The sequence below is a fragment of the Hemiscyllium ocellatum genome, chromosome 13, assembly GCF_020745735.1.
Source record: "Hemiscyllium ocellatum isolate sHemOce1 chromosome 13, sHemOce1.pat.X.cur, whole genome shotgun sequence".
NCBI lineage: Eukaryota > Metazoa > Chordata > Chondrichthyes > Orectolobiformes > Hemiscylliidae > Hemiscyllium > Hemiscyllium ocellatum.
The window spans coordinates 65,447,731-65,462,716 of NC_083413.1; the positions used below are offsets into that span (position 1 = coordinate 65,447,731).

At 37.7% G+C, this 14,986-nt stretch overlaps 1 protein-coding gene across 1 annotated transcript in view; it reads left to right on the forward strand.

The window, feature by feature from the left end:
* gigyf2 (GRB10 interacting GYF protein 2) overlaps positions 1–14,986 on the forward strand; it is a 220,117-nt gene that overhangs the window by 133,082 nt on the left and 72,049 nt on the right. Inside the window, exon 9 of the mRNA XM_060834883.1 lies at positions 9,630–9,803. Within this exon, the coding sequence (XP_060690866.1) occupies positions 9,630–9,803 (174 nt within the window). The remainder of the gene's footprint in view (positions 1–9,629; positions 9,804–14,986) is intronic.

Below are 14,986 nucleotides of genomic sequence, written 5' to 3' on the forward strand. Positions count from 1 at the left end.
TTTCCACAAATGAAAACATTTTGAACAGCCCAGTTTACAGATTTATTCCTTCAGTTTAACTGGTAAGGATCTGATTTGAAAAATGCTCTTGGAATATTGTGTTAATATTGTGTAAATATAATAACTGTGTTTACTTAGCAAAGCTTTTTTATATTATAGTCATTACTTCCATTGAATAATAGTTTAAGAAGCTGATCAACCCTAATAAACTAAGCTTGATATTTATTCGTTAAAATAGTCACAGTGGTCAAAATTGTTAGCTTCATGGCTTCATAAGGACCTCGTACTGGTTGATGTCATTATATGTTTTGGCAAATATTACTTGGAAGGAAATTGTCTCCCAAACATAGGTTTAAATATCCACAGGGTTTCTTAGACCTACCCAATAACTTGTTAGAATCAAGTTTTTTAATGCAGCTACAATACAGCTAGTAATTTAGAGGGATCTGTGTGGCTCAAATTAGAGAAACTGCAGGCTCAAATTAACTTTTTGATTCTCGGGATAAAAGCTGTTTGTAAAATGAAATAATGAATTTGCAAGGACTACCTGCAGTGTCTCACCCTGTGAAATGAGATTAGCAAGATTCCATATGAATTTTTAGTTAAATGCATTCTTTTCGCTTTCAATTTGGAAAAGTTTCTGGAAAATGTTTTTGGTTTGGATGCCTACTTTATATTGCAAAGTTTTTAGGTTAGTTTAAAATTTATATTTTAGTTTTTTTTGCTTATAGGAGGGAAAATATGCAGTTTCAATTACAAGCGTGTTGGCAATAGTTTCATACATTACAAAAGTGTGACTTGAATGTTGATCTGTACATAAAATGTTCAATTATTGATGTACATTAAATGTAAACTGGAAGATCCGTTATCCACAATGAAATTTTTCCATTGTTGACTTTGTAAACCACAGGATCTTTACTTTCAATAATGACATACATATACGTAGTCACTAACTACACCATTTCCTGGGCTGATAGAATTAAACCAGTTTCATGAAGCATAAGTGAATCAAATTGACTTTAAAAGTAGCTATTTGATTTATCCAATAAACTTATGCAGTACATGGGCCCTCCTGAGATTTTGAATGTGGATGCTGGTTAATTCAATATTCCCAATTTAAGAAAAGTACTTTTTTCCCTAGATTGCAGTAGAACATGTTTTCAAATATACGTTGAAATGTTCTATTAAAATTAAAGTAATTATCTATGGAGTATTAATGTGGCTTTATATTTGAATTTTTGATCCCTAAATTTGCGATTAAATCTCTAGATTGGATGTGATCTTCCCTGAAGTTTTAAAATCTTAAGAAAATGATCTCTAAGTTAATATTTATGCATGCAAATGATTAAGTTTGTTAGTTTACATCATGCGTCCACATATAATTAGATAAATAAAAATACTTTGCAATGCCAGGTACTTACCAAAATTTGGAAGATTTAAATGTTTCTCGCAAATTTGGATTGCCGTTTTACTGATACCTATGAATCTGTTTATTGCAGTGGACACAAGATAAGGCTTGTGTGTACGCTCTTATGTGGTAATCTGTTAGAGTTACATGGGTTAGTAATGTGGGTATGTACAATATGAACCATTGCTTCCTTTTGGAACTAATAAGATTAGTCATTTTGCCCGCAGGTGGCCAATTAAAAGGGTTGAAATAGTGAGACATGTCAGATTATATTTGATGTTAGGTGGTTCAGGTAAATGTTTATTGGAGAAGTGTTTTAAATTTCTACTCATGCTCCCTCCCTATAAAAATGATACAAATCAAAACCACCTTCTGACAAAATGTTTATCGAAGTGAAGTCTTTAAGTGAATTAATGTCAGATTTTTTCATCAAATGTAAATTAAAATGGTACTTTTAAATTTTACACACAGAGTTCTGTGAAGCATTCAACTGCTTTTAGTTCTTGATATTTAAATTTGTATTTAATGCTAATGCATTAAATGTTAAGTTTTAAAGTATTTCAAGTTGATTTTTCTGCATATACCTTAAAATTAGTGATTTACAAATGCAAATGATTACATGGCACAAATGAACAATCTTGTAAAATGTGACATTGTTCAATAAAAACTTCTCAATGTTAGGCAGTTAACCAAAATATGTAGAATTTAAAGGTGACTTCTCACTGCTTGTAAATTTAACTTTCTGCTTGATGGATGCATATGAAAATTGTTATTACGGTGGTCACTAGACTCTGAAGATGAGGCTTGTGTGTACATATTCTTCTATCATCTTTGCCATGGAATTATATAGGTTAGTAATGGTGTTGTGGTTCTGTTCGCCGAGCTGGAAGTTTTTGCTGCAAACCAAAGGACCCAATAGCCAGCACGAGCCAAACTAACGTAGTTTACAAAATACCATGCAAGGACTGCACAAAACACTATATAGGACAAACAGGAAGACAGCTAACAATCCGCATCCATGAACATCAGCTAGCCACAAAACGACACGACCAGCTATCCCTAGTAGCCATACACTCAGACAACCAGGAACATGAATTTGACTGGGAAAACATTACCATCATAGGACAAGCCAGACAGAGAACAGCCAGGGAATTCCTAGAGGCATGGCATTCATCCACAAACTCCATTAACAGACACATGGACCTGGACCCCATATACAAACCACTACAGCTGAAACTGACACCCGGAAGCGGCAAGAACATCCATCAACAGACACATCGACCTGGACCCCACATACAAACTACTACAGCTGAAACTGACACCCGGAAGCGGCAAGAACAAACCACTATAAATACCGGAAGAAACATCAAAGCAGCGCTTCACAGGAGGCTCCAATAGCACTGATGATGTTCCCTAGCCAGGGAACGAAACGTTTGCAGCAAAAACTTCCAGCTCGGCGAACAGAACCACAACAACGGACACCCGAGCTACAAATCTTCAACCAGTTAGTAATGTGGTCATTTACAATATGATCTCTCGCTCCCTTTTTGAACTAATTTTGTCTTTAGGTGGTCATAGTCATAGAGATGTAAAGCATGGAAATAGACACTTTGGCTGACCAGATATCCTAAATTTATTGCCATTTGCCAGCACTTGGCCTATATCCCTCAAAATCCATCCTATTCATTTACCCATCCAGATGCCTTTTTAAATGCTGGAATTGTACCAGCCTCCACCCCTTCTTCCGGCAGCTCATTCCATATACGCACCACCCCCTTTGTGAAAAAGCTCCCCTTAGGTCTCTTTTATATCTTTCCCCTCTCACCCTACTCCTATGCCCTCTAGTTCTGGATTCCCCCACCCAGGGAAAAAAAGACCTTGTCTATTTACCCTATCCATGCCCTTCATTAGGTTACCTGTAAAGTCACCGTTCAGCTTCCAATGCTTCCAGGGAAAACAGCCCCAGACTATTCAGTCTCTTCCTACAGCTCAAACCCTCCAACCCTGTCAACATCCTTGTAAATCCTTTCTGAACCTTTCCAAGTTTCACAACATCCTTCATCTAGGTGGGAGACCAAAATTGCGCACAATATTCACAAATGGCCTAACCATTTCCTGTTCAGCTGCAACGTGACCTTCATACTCAATGCTCTGACCAATAAAGGAAAGCATACCAAATGTCGCATTCAATACCCCATTTACCTGATACTCCACTTTCAAGGACCTTGCACTCCAAGGTCTCTTTGTTCAGAAACACAATTAAAAGAAGTGAAATAATTTTGACAGATTGTATTTATGGTGTTGGAAGGGGATGCTCAGTAAGAATGCTTATTGGAGAATTGCACCACATTTCCACCGTCTGCCCTCTGGATATGATGTAGGCTCCTGGTTACTTCTGGTGAAGTTGTTCTCATCAGAGACCGATCTCCTTTGCTTGTGCAAACGTTTTGGTGCAATGCAAAGATCCAGACATGTGCAAGTCAGGTGAATTGACTATGTTAAATTGTCCATAATGTCTAGGGATGTTCAGGTGGGTTGGCCATGGGAAGTGGCTTGTCAGTTAATCATGAAAACTTTTGTTAAACATTTGATGCATTGTGGCATTCCATTTCTCTGAAGTCAATTACAATGGGCACTGTCAAGCCCTCTTTGCCTTGTTATTGAACTGTACCTCCCTCACGACAATTGTGGAGCAATACTGATAGTTATGGAGAAATGAAAAACCTGGATTGTCCTGTTTCACCGACTGTGAAGTATTTGATGTATAAGTGATCACCATAGGGAGGGAAGCAATTTAAATGCAATAAATAAGGTATGTGGTAATCTATATGACTGTTGTTAAATTTAAACAATTGAAACTTCATTAAAATTCTTGAGTATGGATTATTGTATCCCTCGGAGCAGCAAATTGCATTACTCTGAACAATTTTATTGGATCTAATCTCAGATGAATTTAGGGCAGAGTTGCAGCAATTGACTATTGCCATGGTGTCTGATTATAGCTTCCTCTTGGCTATGTCACTGGAGATAAGCTAGACATTTTCACACTTATGTGCTGTAAAACGCAGTTGGTTTTGTCCTCAATCTGTGAAGGCTGTGAAGATTATCATATCTTTAGTGACGAAGCCCAGAGGGAGCCATGACAACAGTTAATTACTGTAACTATGGCTCAAATGCAGCTATGACTGAATCCATTTTAATAGTTAATAGTTTAATAATATCTCAAGGGATAGCATAACCAAGACTTTGAATCAATTTTTCAAGTGTTTAGTTTGACTGTACTTGTATAGATATGAATATAGCCAATTGGATCTTGTGGTGCAATGATGGTGTTTATTATGCAAGTGACAATAACTCATTCAATTGAATTCAACCATAATTACATGCTTCCTTTCACACTTTCCATTGTTAAAAGTATTTCCTGCAGCGATATTCATAATTTCAATATTCATATTTGCACACATCTATGAATTCATCGTTAACAAATCATCCTCCTTCCTCTCTGCTTCCCCTTCTCCACCCTCAGTCTTCCTCATGCCAGCTCTTCTCCTCCCTAGCCACCCAATGAGCCCTCCAATATTAACCATCAGAAATCTTGCTCGAGATTCAAGTCAAGTCCCTATCCATTTTTCCATTGTCTTACCAATGATTGTTTTCTTACCTTTTGCTACATATTGTTTTATTAACAGATTCTCATTGCCAAATCTACAAAATAATGCTTTTTTTTTCCTTATCCCATACGTGTAAATCCATGGTCATAACTTCACTGAAATCTCTTGCGAAAGGCCGATTTACTAATGACTATCATGGTGACATTAGATTTTTTTCTTATGTCTTACACTCTTTCCCCCCTCACTCCCCGCACCCTTTAATATCCCATACTGAATTTTTGAGTCCAAAACTTGAGCTAATTTTCAACGCAGCTTTGAATAGTTGAGGAGCTCACATTTCCTAAGGGATATTTGGTGGTAGAAGTCTAGTTTCAGATGTAACATAATAAATCCTATTGAAGTCTTACAAGTAAAAATGACGGTATTCCTATATGGATTGGATATTTACTTGCATGCAAAAAAGGACTTGTACTTTATTGTACTTTTCATAATGTCTGCACGTTTTCCTGCACTTTCAAGCCATTGAAGTAGCTCAGAGCAGTGAATTGCATTACTCTCAAATATTTTGTTGGCTCTAATCTCAGATAAAGTTAGGGCAGAGTTGCAGCAATTGGTGATTGCCATGCTGTCTGATCATAGCCTAGAGGGAGCTATGTCACTGTGTAATTATTGGTCTAACATATTAACCAGGCAGCCCACTTGTGCATAGTAAGCTCCCATGAATAGAAATTAAATAAATTATTTTTTAAAATGTATGTTCTTAAAAATATGGGTGATAGTTCTAAATGTAACTGAACTTTCATCTCTTAATCTTTTGAGACTAATCTTTTGCAGATATTAAGCTCTTTGATCGATCATTATCTAGCATATCCCTTTTCCTAAGCAGTGATTCAACAGTGTTAACTTGCAAGTTCTCTGCATCATTTTGTAACTAAAGATGTCTATTCTGACCAGCTTCGACATTCCACAATTCTTGCTGCTGGGTCAGGTGCCTATTGCTGTGGAGTTACATCCAATTTGTAAATACTATCTGACGTAAGTGGCCAGCGTCCCTTGCATTAATTTATTCCCAGTGTCATACTCTTCTCTGACAACTGAAGAAAATAAATTCACTGTTAAATAGTCCTGATGTGAGGCAACACATAGCATTAATAAAGGAGATCTTTTAACTGTTCAGAAGTGTGCAAAGTTGAAAAGATATTAGATTAAGAGGGACAGAATTCAGTATTGCAAGAAGCCTTATTGTGACAATAATCTTAATTAGTTGCATAAAGTATGTTTTAGATTTCCATGCCAAGTTAAAAGCTGCTATAAGCACACCAACTATATTTTGAGAGGTATTGCTGATTTATTTCTCCCTCCCTTCACTCTAGTCAGTGGAAAGGAAAATGCAGTCAGCTGTAGAATGGGTGGCTAATCAGGAGTGCAAAGTTTACCATTAAAGTCCACCACTTGGACTGTTTTGGCATTGCTTGGGAAAACACATCTGCCTTTTGTTGCTTTTATTGACCCCATTTTGAGGTAGTTCTAATATTTCTAAAGTTCGTGAATTTCCAGTCATAGCAAAGATGAGGATGAGCAAAGAGTGATTCTCATAGTCTAATAGTCCTACAAAGGTCTGACTACTTGACCATTTGTTTCTTTGTCCTGCCTTCGCAAATCTGTTTAGTGAGAGCTTTTATTAAAATGGCAAGGTATAAATTTGTGCAGCATAAAAAATATTTTAGTCCTCCTTGATATTTAAAGACTTAGCTCGCCAGTGGACCCGAGTTAAGAATTTGGGAGTCCATCTGACCCCATTTGTCTGGCTGGCACATTGAGCTTCAGTCTCAAATATATAACTCTGAAGTTTGATACATGCATGTTTGAAATTTCTTTGGACTGCACATGAGCTAACTTGCACCACAGTTCGAACAATATCTCCCACGGAGATTTGAAGCTGTTTAAATAACTCATGATTTTTGTGATCCTATCGTAGATAAGATACTTAGATGTTAGCAAAGTATATCTTCATTTGAAAGGATGTCACTTTTATATGGGTAATACATGTAATAGCTGCCATACCATAATCTAATTTTATTTTTTGTTGATAGATTTTAGTATCTGTATTGAACACTCCTTGTGTGAAAATTTGTTTAACTAAAAACAACTATAGTAAGACTGTAAAATGTTTGTTTTTTGTCAGTCTAAGCCTTCTTTGATAATTTGAGTTCTTGACCCTCGCACTTTGGTCCTCATTGCAATCATTTGCCAACAATCAGGGTACTCTAGCTTATATCCGTTATCACATGGAGCATAAGAATGTACTTTAACCTCTAATTAAAGAATAACGCAAACAACATTCTGTTTCTCTTTTTTTACTTTTGAATATGGTGATTTTGATTAAATACTGGGCCCTAGTTACTCATAGCAGGATTTCTAATGGCCATTAGTTAGATTTATCTTTACGGCTTTTGGTTTAAAAGATTTTGTCAAAACAAAGTTGCTGCAAGTGTAATCTGATGGGGTGCAGTGAATGAGAAAAATGAAACCTGAGACTTGAGTCTCTCTGACTAACTGAACAAGGTAACTGTAAACACTGAGGATTAATGATTTGGCAATAAACTCAATAAGGAGGGTGAATTTAATGTCAAAATATACAAAGCAAAGTAGATAAAAAGGAATTGAGGGATTGAAAAAAAGGAAGAAAAAGAAAAGTGGCTTCTATGAAGCATTCAAAATTTGAAGAGGTGAGAATTCAAGCAGATATTTTTTAAAAAATCAATTATGTTGTAAACCACTTAATTATATTTGAAGTGTTGAGACTTGACTTCCTGTGGCAAAACAACGAGTGAGTCACCTCCTGACACCCCAAGTCTATCCACCATCTACAAGGCACAAGTCAGAAGTGTGATGGAATACTCCCCACTTGCCTGGTTGGGTGCAGTTCCAACAACACTCAAGAAGTTCGACACCATCCAGGGCAAAGCAATCTGCTTGATTGTTTGTAGGTGTGGCACCGTTCAATCCCTCCACCACTGGTGCTCTGTAGCATCAGTGTGTACTACCTACAAGATGCACTGCAGAAATTCACCAACGATCCTTAGACAGCACCTTCCAAACTCTCAATCACTTGCATCTAAAAGGACGAGGGCAGCAGGTACTTGGGAACACCACCAACTGCAAGTTCCCCTCCAAGCCACTCACCACCCTGACTTGGAAATATACTGTCGTTCCCTCACAGTTGTTGTTGTGTCAAAATCCTGGAATTTCCTCCTTACTGGCATTTTGGGTCAACCCGCATCGATTCAAGAAGGCAGCTCATCGCTACTTTAAAGGCAAAAAAGAATAGGCTATCAATGCTGGCCAGCTAGCGACGCCCAAATCCCACAAATGAATTAAAAAATGGGCAGGCTGAGGAAAAGATCCTGTTAATGCAAAAGTAATAGTGGAGCAGCATAACAGTAACTTCTGGATATTGATTCCTAATGAACAGCTGCACCTTGCCTGAACAATTTCCTCATAAAAACAATGTAATTAACCTTTTAGTGTTACTTTGGCAACAAATTTTGGTTTTGCGTGACATTTGTTTTTATCTAGGCGACTAATAAAATGATTTAATTCGTCTGCCACCTTGTAAATAGTATCCTGGCATGATGGAATAATGGAATTAGTGATTAATTTTTATCATTTAGTCTACAGACCTACAAACATTGGTGGATAGCTTTTGAAATATGGTTCCAACATCAACAGATCTTTCCTAGTAGCCTGTACTTGACACATCCCATGTCTGAAATTATATACTGTAAGCTTAAAGAAAAAAATCATTTGAATACTGTGCATGCTAACTGCTTCTACCTTTTGAAATATGTTCTATGAATTAAATAATCATTGAAATGCTGTTTGAGAATTAATTTGGAATGGAACTATAGGATGTGTTCTGTAGTTCTACTGTTTTGGACTTGGTGAAATAACATGATCTACATTACCCAGTTGCTTGAAAATCCCTAAAAACAGTAATAAATCACATTCTACACTTTCCCACCCAGTCAGAACAGGCTAATTTAAGCAATCACCTCATAATCAAACCCCTCAGTCTTCTGTCTTTTCTCAATGCTTGTAAAGTTCTTATTATAGCAATTCAAAGCTATACATAGTTAAGCGAATCATAACATCTTAAACATATTTTTAAGAGTTGTGTATTTGTGGATGCTAAACAGGGAAACGTTTTTATACGGTTGCTGATATTGACCTGTTTGGACTAAAATTTTCAATCAAGTACTACAGGACAATAAATCCATGAGCAAGAAAAGATGGTAGTCACATCTGTCATCTGCTTACCAGGTCAGACTGCAAAACCGTGGACATTGAAACTTATCATTATAGATAATGTACTTTAGATATAGTGATCAACTGAATTTGGTGCTTATTTGGCTTTTAATTATTACTTCGGGATTTGTGGTTAATACAAGATTGATTTGGCTTGCATTTGCTCCTGTGTCGAAACTAAGGTGAACTCTGGGCACTTGCATCATAGCTTTTGTCAGTAAAAGAGAATCTTGTCTAAGTAATCTCCCCAAGGTTTGCATTTAGATGGGATGTCTAAAATTAAGCTTTTTTTTGGTGAATAGGGAGACCATCTTTTGAAGAAATGGGATCATCAACAAGGAAGCATGAATTCACCCGTTCAGAGAGTGAGAATTGGCGAGTCAGTAGGGATGAGCAGAATGGTGACGACGATGATGGAGGTTGGCGTTTAGCAGGACCTCGTCGGGAAGGGGACAGATGGCAGCCTCATAGTCCAGGTATGAGGACAGAATACATTTTGGACAAGCTAATACTAAAGAGACGGCCGGTGTCTGCAATGCTCTACTTAATGTATTAATATGGGTACATTGTGGGACTGTGACTTCTATCATTTCTAAGGATAGGGCTGTATTGCAATATAGAAGAACCTTTGTGACTGAAGAATGAAAGAATTTTAAAGGCAGCATTTTAAATTGTTCTAGACAAACTTTGTTAAAACAGGGTCTTGAAGTCAGATTTTAGTTCACAGATGACATGAAAATTGTGTGGTAGATAGCAAAAATCCTTAAATTTCTGGAGGATATAGATGGGATAGTCTAGTGAGCTGAACAGTGACAACTGGAATTTAATCCTGAAAGGTGATGCAATTTGGGATGACTAGTAAGGTAAAGGATTGTATGATCAGTGGTTGAACCCAAGAAATATAGATGTTCAGAGAAAACGTGGTGTTTGCTGGTGGCAATAGTGCCAGTGATCAGCTGGTTAACAAAGCATATAGGATACTTTTTTTTTCAATTCGAGGTGTTGAATGCAAGAGTAGGGAGGTTTGATAGGGTTACATAAGACATTGGTTAGGCCACAGCTGGAGTATTGTATGCAGTTCTGGTTGCCACACTAAAGGAATTATGTATTTGCATGAGGGAGGGTGCAGAAGAGATTCACCAGACATCGCCTAGGCTGGAACATTTCTGCTATCAAGAAAGGCCAGATAAAGTTGGGTTTATTTTCACGAGTTGTGAAATCTGAGGGGAGACATCATTGAGATTTACAAAATCAAATGGATGGATAGTGAGATACATTTTTCCTTGCAGGCAACATAGATTTAAGCTAGAGAGCAAAAGGATTAAAGGAAATGTTAGGAAGAATTTATTTCATCCAATGGTAATGGGTACTTGTAGCTCACTGCCTGACCGGATGGTGGAGGCAGGAGTCATTACACCATTGAAGATTGTCCCTTGAAGTGCCATACCATTTGAATGTAGTGCTGGAAAGTAGGTCTAGAGTAGATAGGTGCTTGATAAGCGGTTCAGGTATATAATTCTTCATCACATGTTTAGCACACTTACTTTCATTGCTCAGACTTTTGAATATAGGAGTTAGGACATCATGTTGATCTTGTATAGGACGTTGGTAATGCTTATTCTGGAGTAGTGTCCAGTTCTGGTTGCCCTGTTACAGGAAGGATATTATTAAACTAGAGAGTGTTTAGCCTGGTAAATATTTTCTGAGAATGGAGGGTTTGAGTTCTCAGGAGAGGCTGGAACTTTTTTCACTTGAACATAGTAAGTTGAGAGGTGACTGTAGAAGGTCATAAAATCATGAAGCGTATGGATAAAGTGAATGGCGGGTGTCTTTTTCCGAAGATTGGGGGTTGGTTTCAGGGTGAGACATGAAAGATTGTAAAAAAGATAAGGGGGGGAACTTTCATACACAAACTGGTTCTTGTGTGCAATGAACTCCCAGAGGAAGTGGTGGATGCAGGTAAAGTCCCAACGTTTAAAAGACATGAATAAGAAATGTTTGGAGGGATATAGACTAACTGCAGGTAGGTGGGGCTAGTTTACTTTAGGTTTATGGTCAGCATGGACGAGTTGGACCGAAGAGTCTGTTTCTATGCTGTGTGACTCTGACTGGTGTAGGCAACATAGACGTCTTTCCATGCTGTGAACTGTGACTCCATAAACTCATTTGAAATGAGATTGAAGTAACTAAGTTATCCAAAAACTAATACGTTTATACTGGTCCAAAATTGAATATGCTAATCTTTTGTAGTCAGGTTATTCTATTTAAAAGATAAATGGTCTTAGAGAATATAAGATGGATTGTGGGATAAAAGAGACAGTAGCAGCATGAATCTTCTGTTACCTGATTGATGGGAAACAGTAATGGTTAATAGATATTTTTCTACTGGAGGAAGGTTTGAAGTGGAGTTTGCTGGAGGTCATCTTTTGGAACCCATCTAGGCCTTAATGTACAGGGAATAATTTCAAATTTTGTAAGTAGTGCAAAACTTGGAAGCAATGTAAAATGTAAGGAAGAAGTTTTTGAAGTCTTAAAACTTCAAAACGGTGCAAAATGTTGTAGTGGACAGACAGGTAGCAGGTGAAGCTTGGTGCAGAGGAGTGAGAGGTTGTAAATTTTGGTAGAAAGAACATTGAGAGGTCATGTAAAATAACCGATGCAGGTGTCTCTGCACCTGCATAACTACTATAGCATGTATCTGTGCATAAATGTTCATGATGTAAATGTCTTTTGTAGTCCAGGTTGTTCTGCTGCAATGTGTATTTCATTAATGCAAATTTGCTGTAATGCAATTGATGAATTGGGACACTGATTCTATAGTGTGAACTTTAAAGCATGTATCTATTATAATGGACGTAGGTTTGTTTGCTGAGCTAGAAGGTTCATTTTCAGACGTTTCGTCACCATACTAGGTAGCATCTTCAGTGAGCCTACGGATGAAGCACTGCTTTCTATTTGCATGGATTTTCTTGGGTTGGTGACGTCATTTCCTCTGGTGATGTTATTTCCTGTTTTTCTTTCCTCAAGGAGTAGTAAATGGGATCCAAGTCCATGTGTTTGTTGATAGAGTTCCGATTGGAGTGCTATGCTTCTAGGAATTCTCGTGCATGTCTTTGTTTGGCTTGTTCTAGGATGGATGTGTTATCCCAATTTAAGTGGTTTCCTTCCTTATCCATATGTAAGGATACTAATGAGACTGGATCATGTCTTTTTTGTGGCTAGTTGATGTTCATGTATCCTGGTGGCTAGTGTTCTGCCTCTTTGTCCAATGTAGTGTTTGTTATAGTTCTTGCAAAGTATTTTGTAAATAACATTAGTTTTGCTTGTTGCCTGTATAGAGTCTTTCAAGTTCATTAGCTGCTGTTTTAGTGTTAGTGGATTTGTGGGCTACCATGATGACAAGGTCTGGGAGTCATTTCAGAGATGTCTTTGATGTAGGAGTGAGTGGCTACGGCTTCTGGACATGTTTTATCTAATTGTTGGGTTTGCTGCTGAGAAATCAGCAGACTGTGTTTATTGGGTACCCGTTCTTTTTGAATATACCAGAGATGATTTTCCTCTGCTCTGCGTAGTTCCTCTGTGCTGAAGTGTATGGTGGCTTGTTGAAATGTACTAATGCAGCTTTGTTTGTGGGTGTTGGGATGATTGTTTCTGTAGTTCAGTATTTGGTCTGTATGTGTTTTCTTGTAGATGCTGGTTTGAAGTTCCCCATTGGCTGTTTGCTCTACTGTGACATCTAGGAAAGGCAGTTTGTTGTTGTTGTTTTGCTCTTCTTTTGTGAATTTTATGCCAGTAAAAGTATTATTAATGGTCTTGAAGGTTTTCTCTAACTTGTTTAGTTTAGTGGTGACAAAGGGTGTCATCCACATAGTAGACTTAAAATTTGGGTTGGGTGATTGGCAGAGCTGTTTGTTTGAGTCTCTGCCTTACTGCCTGTGCTAAGAACCCTGATATCGACGATCCCACGGGTGTTCCGTTGGTTTGTCTGTAGGTTTTGTTGTTGAGGGTGAAGTGGGTGTTAAAGCATAGGTCCACAAGCTTGACGGTATTGTCCTTGCTGATGAAGTTGTGGTGTTTGTATGTAGCATGGGAGTATTTGACTCACTTGCTCAGCACTGATTGGAATTCTGTTATCATGCAACTTGCAGAAGACCAAAGAAGACTTTGTGTGAAATGTACGCTAGGAGCAGTATCTAATGGAATTGTGGATCATGTAGCATTATCCCAGCACTGGGGATTGTGTGCTGTTTCAAACTTGCCAGTTAACTCTCATTACCTCAGTTGAATATTGTTTTCTACTGTTATGAGCTGCAGCAATGAGTAGCCAGTCTTTGTTATTTTAGTGCCACATTATGGGTTCATAGATTGACTCATGGCTCTCTCTTCATTTCCTTAAGGTTGAAAATCTTTTTTTGTTTAATGTCACCTCTCAACCTATTTCCAAATTCTCCATCTCCACAAGGTGGTTGTTTCATTTATAAAAGGATTAAATTTATCAATTGAAAAGCACAGCTTACAGCAAATGCTGATGGAAATAAAAACTTAGTTCTCATTAGCTTTAAGTTAGGTTTTGACTGCAGAGAACAGAGACAGTTCTTGAGCTTGGGATACTGATCACTTCTCTGATTAGTGTTCCCAGCCCCATGCTGCTCACTTACAACAGTGCTAGGGATAGTTGTTGGTAAACAAAAGGCCTTTGCTAGTGATAACTGGTCACAGGTCAACATGGTCAACTTGTTGTCAACCAAAGCTCCATCTTGAATACAGGATCCCTTGACTCCAGCTTTTCTGGAACCTAATTACTGCTTGTTCAAGCAGCTGTTTAAAAGATATTTGCCCATGAGTGTCAGTTGAATTTTCAAAATGTCCTTTTAAAACACCGCTTTTAGGCATTTGTAATATCCGAGGAGCAGGAGAGTCAACATTTCAAGCATAAACCCTTCATTGGCCCTAAGTGACCTCTGAATGGTCTGATGAAAGGCTTTTGGCCGAAACATTGACACTCCTGCTCTTCCGATGCTGCCTGACCTGCTGTGCTTATCCAGCACCATATTTTTTTACGTTGATCTCCAGCATCTGCATTCCTCACTTTGTCTGATTTTAGGGCTATCTTGTGGTGCAGTGGTAGTGTTCCTACCCTGGACTGACTGTGTTAATCCACCTGCTCTAGAGGTGTATAATAACATCTCTAAATAGGTTGACTTCAAAATATAAGTTAAATGTAAATTTTTTAAAGATTAAGACTTTTTTTTTTGGAGTCCTCTTGTGGTATAGTGGTAGTTTCTCTACCATTGGAATTGGATGCCTGGGTTCAAGGTGCACCTGCTCCAAATCTCTGAACAGGCTGATTAGAAAAATAGGTTAAAACACTGATTTAAAACAGTAGTTCCTCATTTCAGTCCTCAGTACAAAAATGAAAACATGCAATCTTTCCAGGTTTTTGAATGTGTTAGAACACTGAGAAAGTGTCTTGTACATTTCAGCAGTTAAACAATACTGATCAGTGCAATGGTCAACTTTATCTTTTTAGGACAGAAGTCTCTCTTGAATCACGGCTGTTAAAGCACATTACGTTATAATAGAGCAACAGGAAGTGACATTTGATGTCAAAACATTGAACACTTAACTGTGAGAATGTCCTTGACTCTTCAGGTTTGTA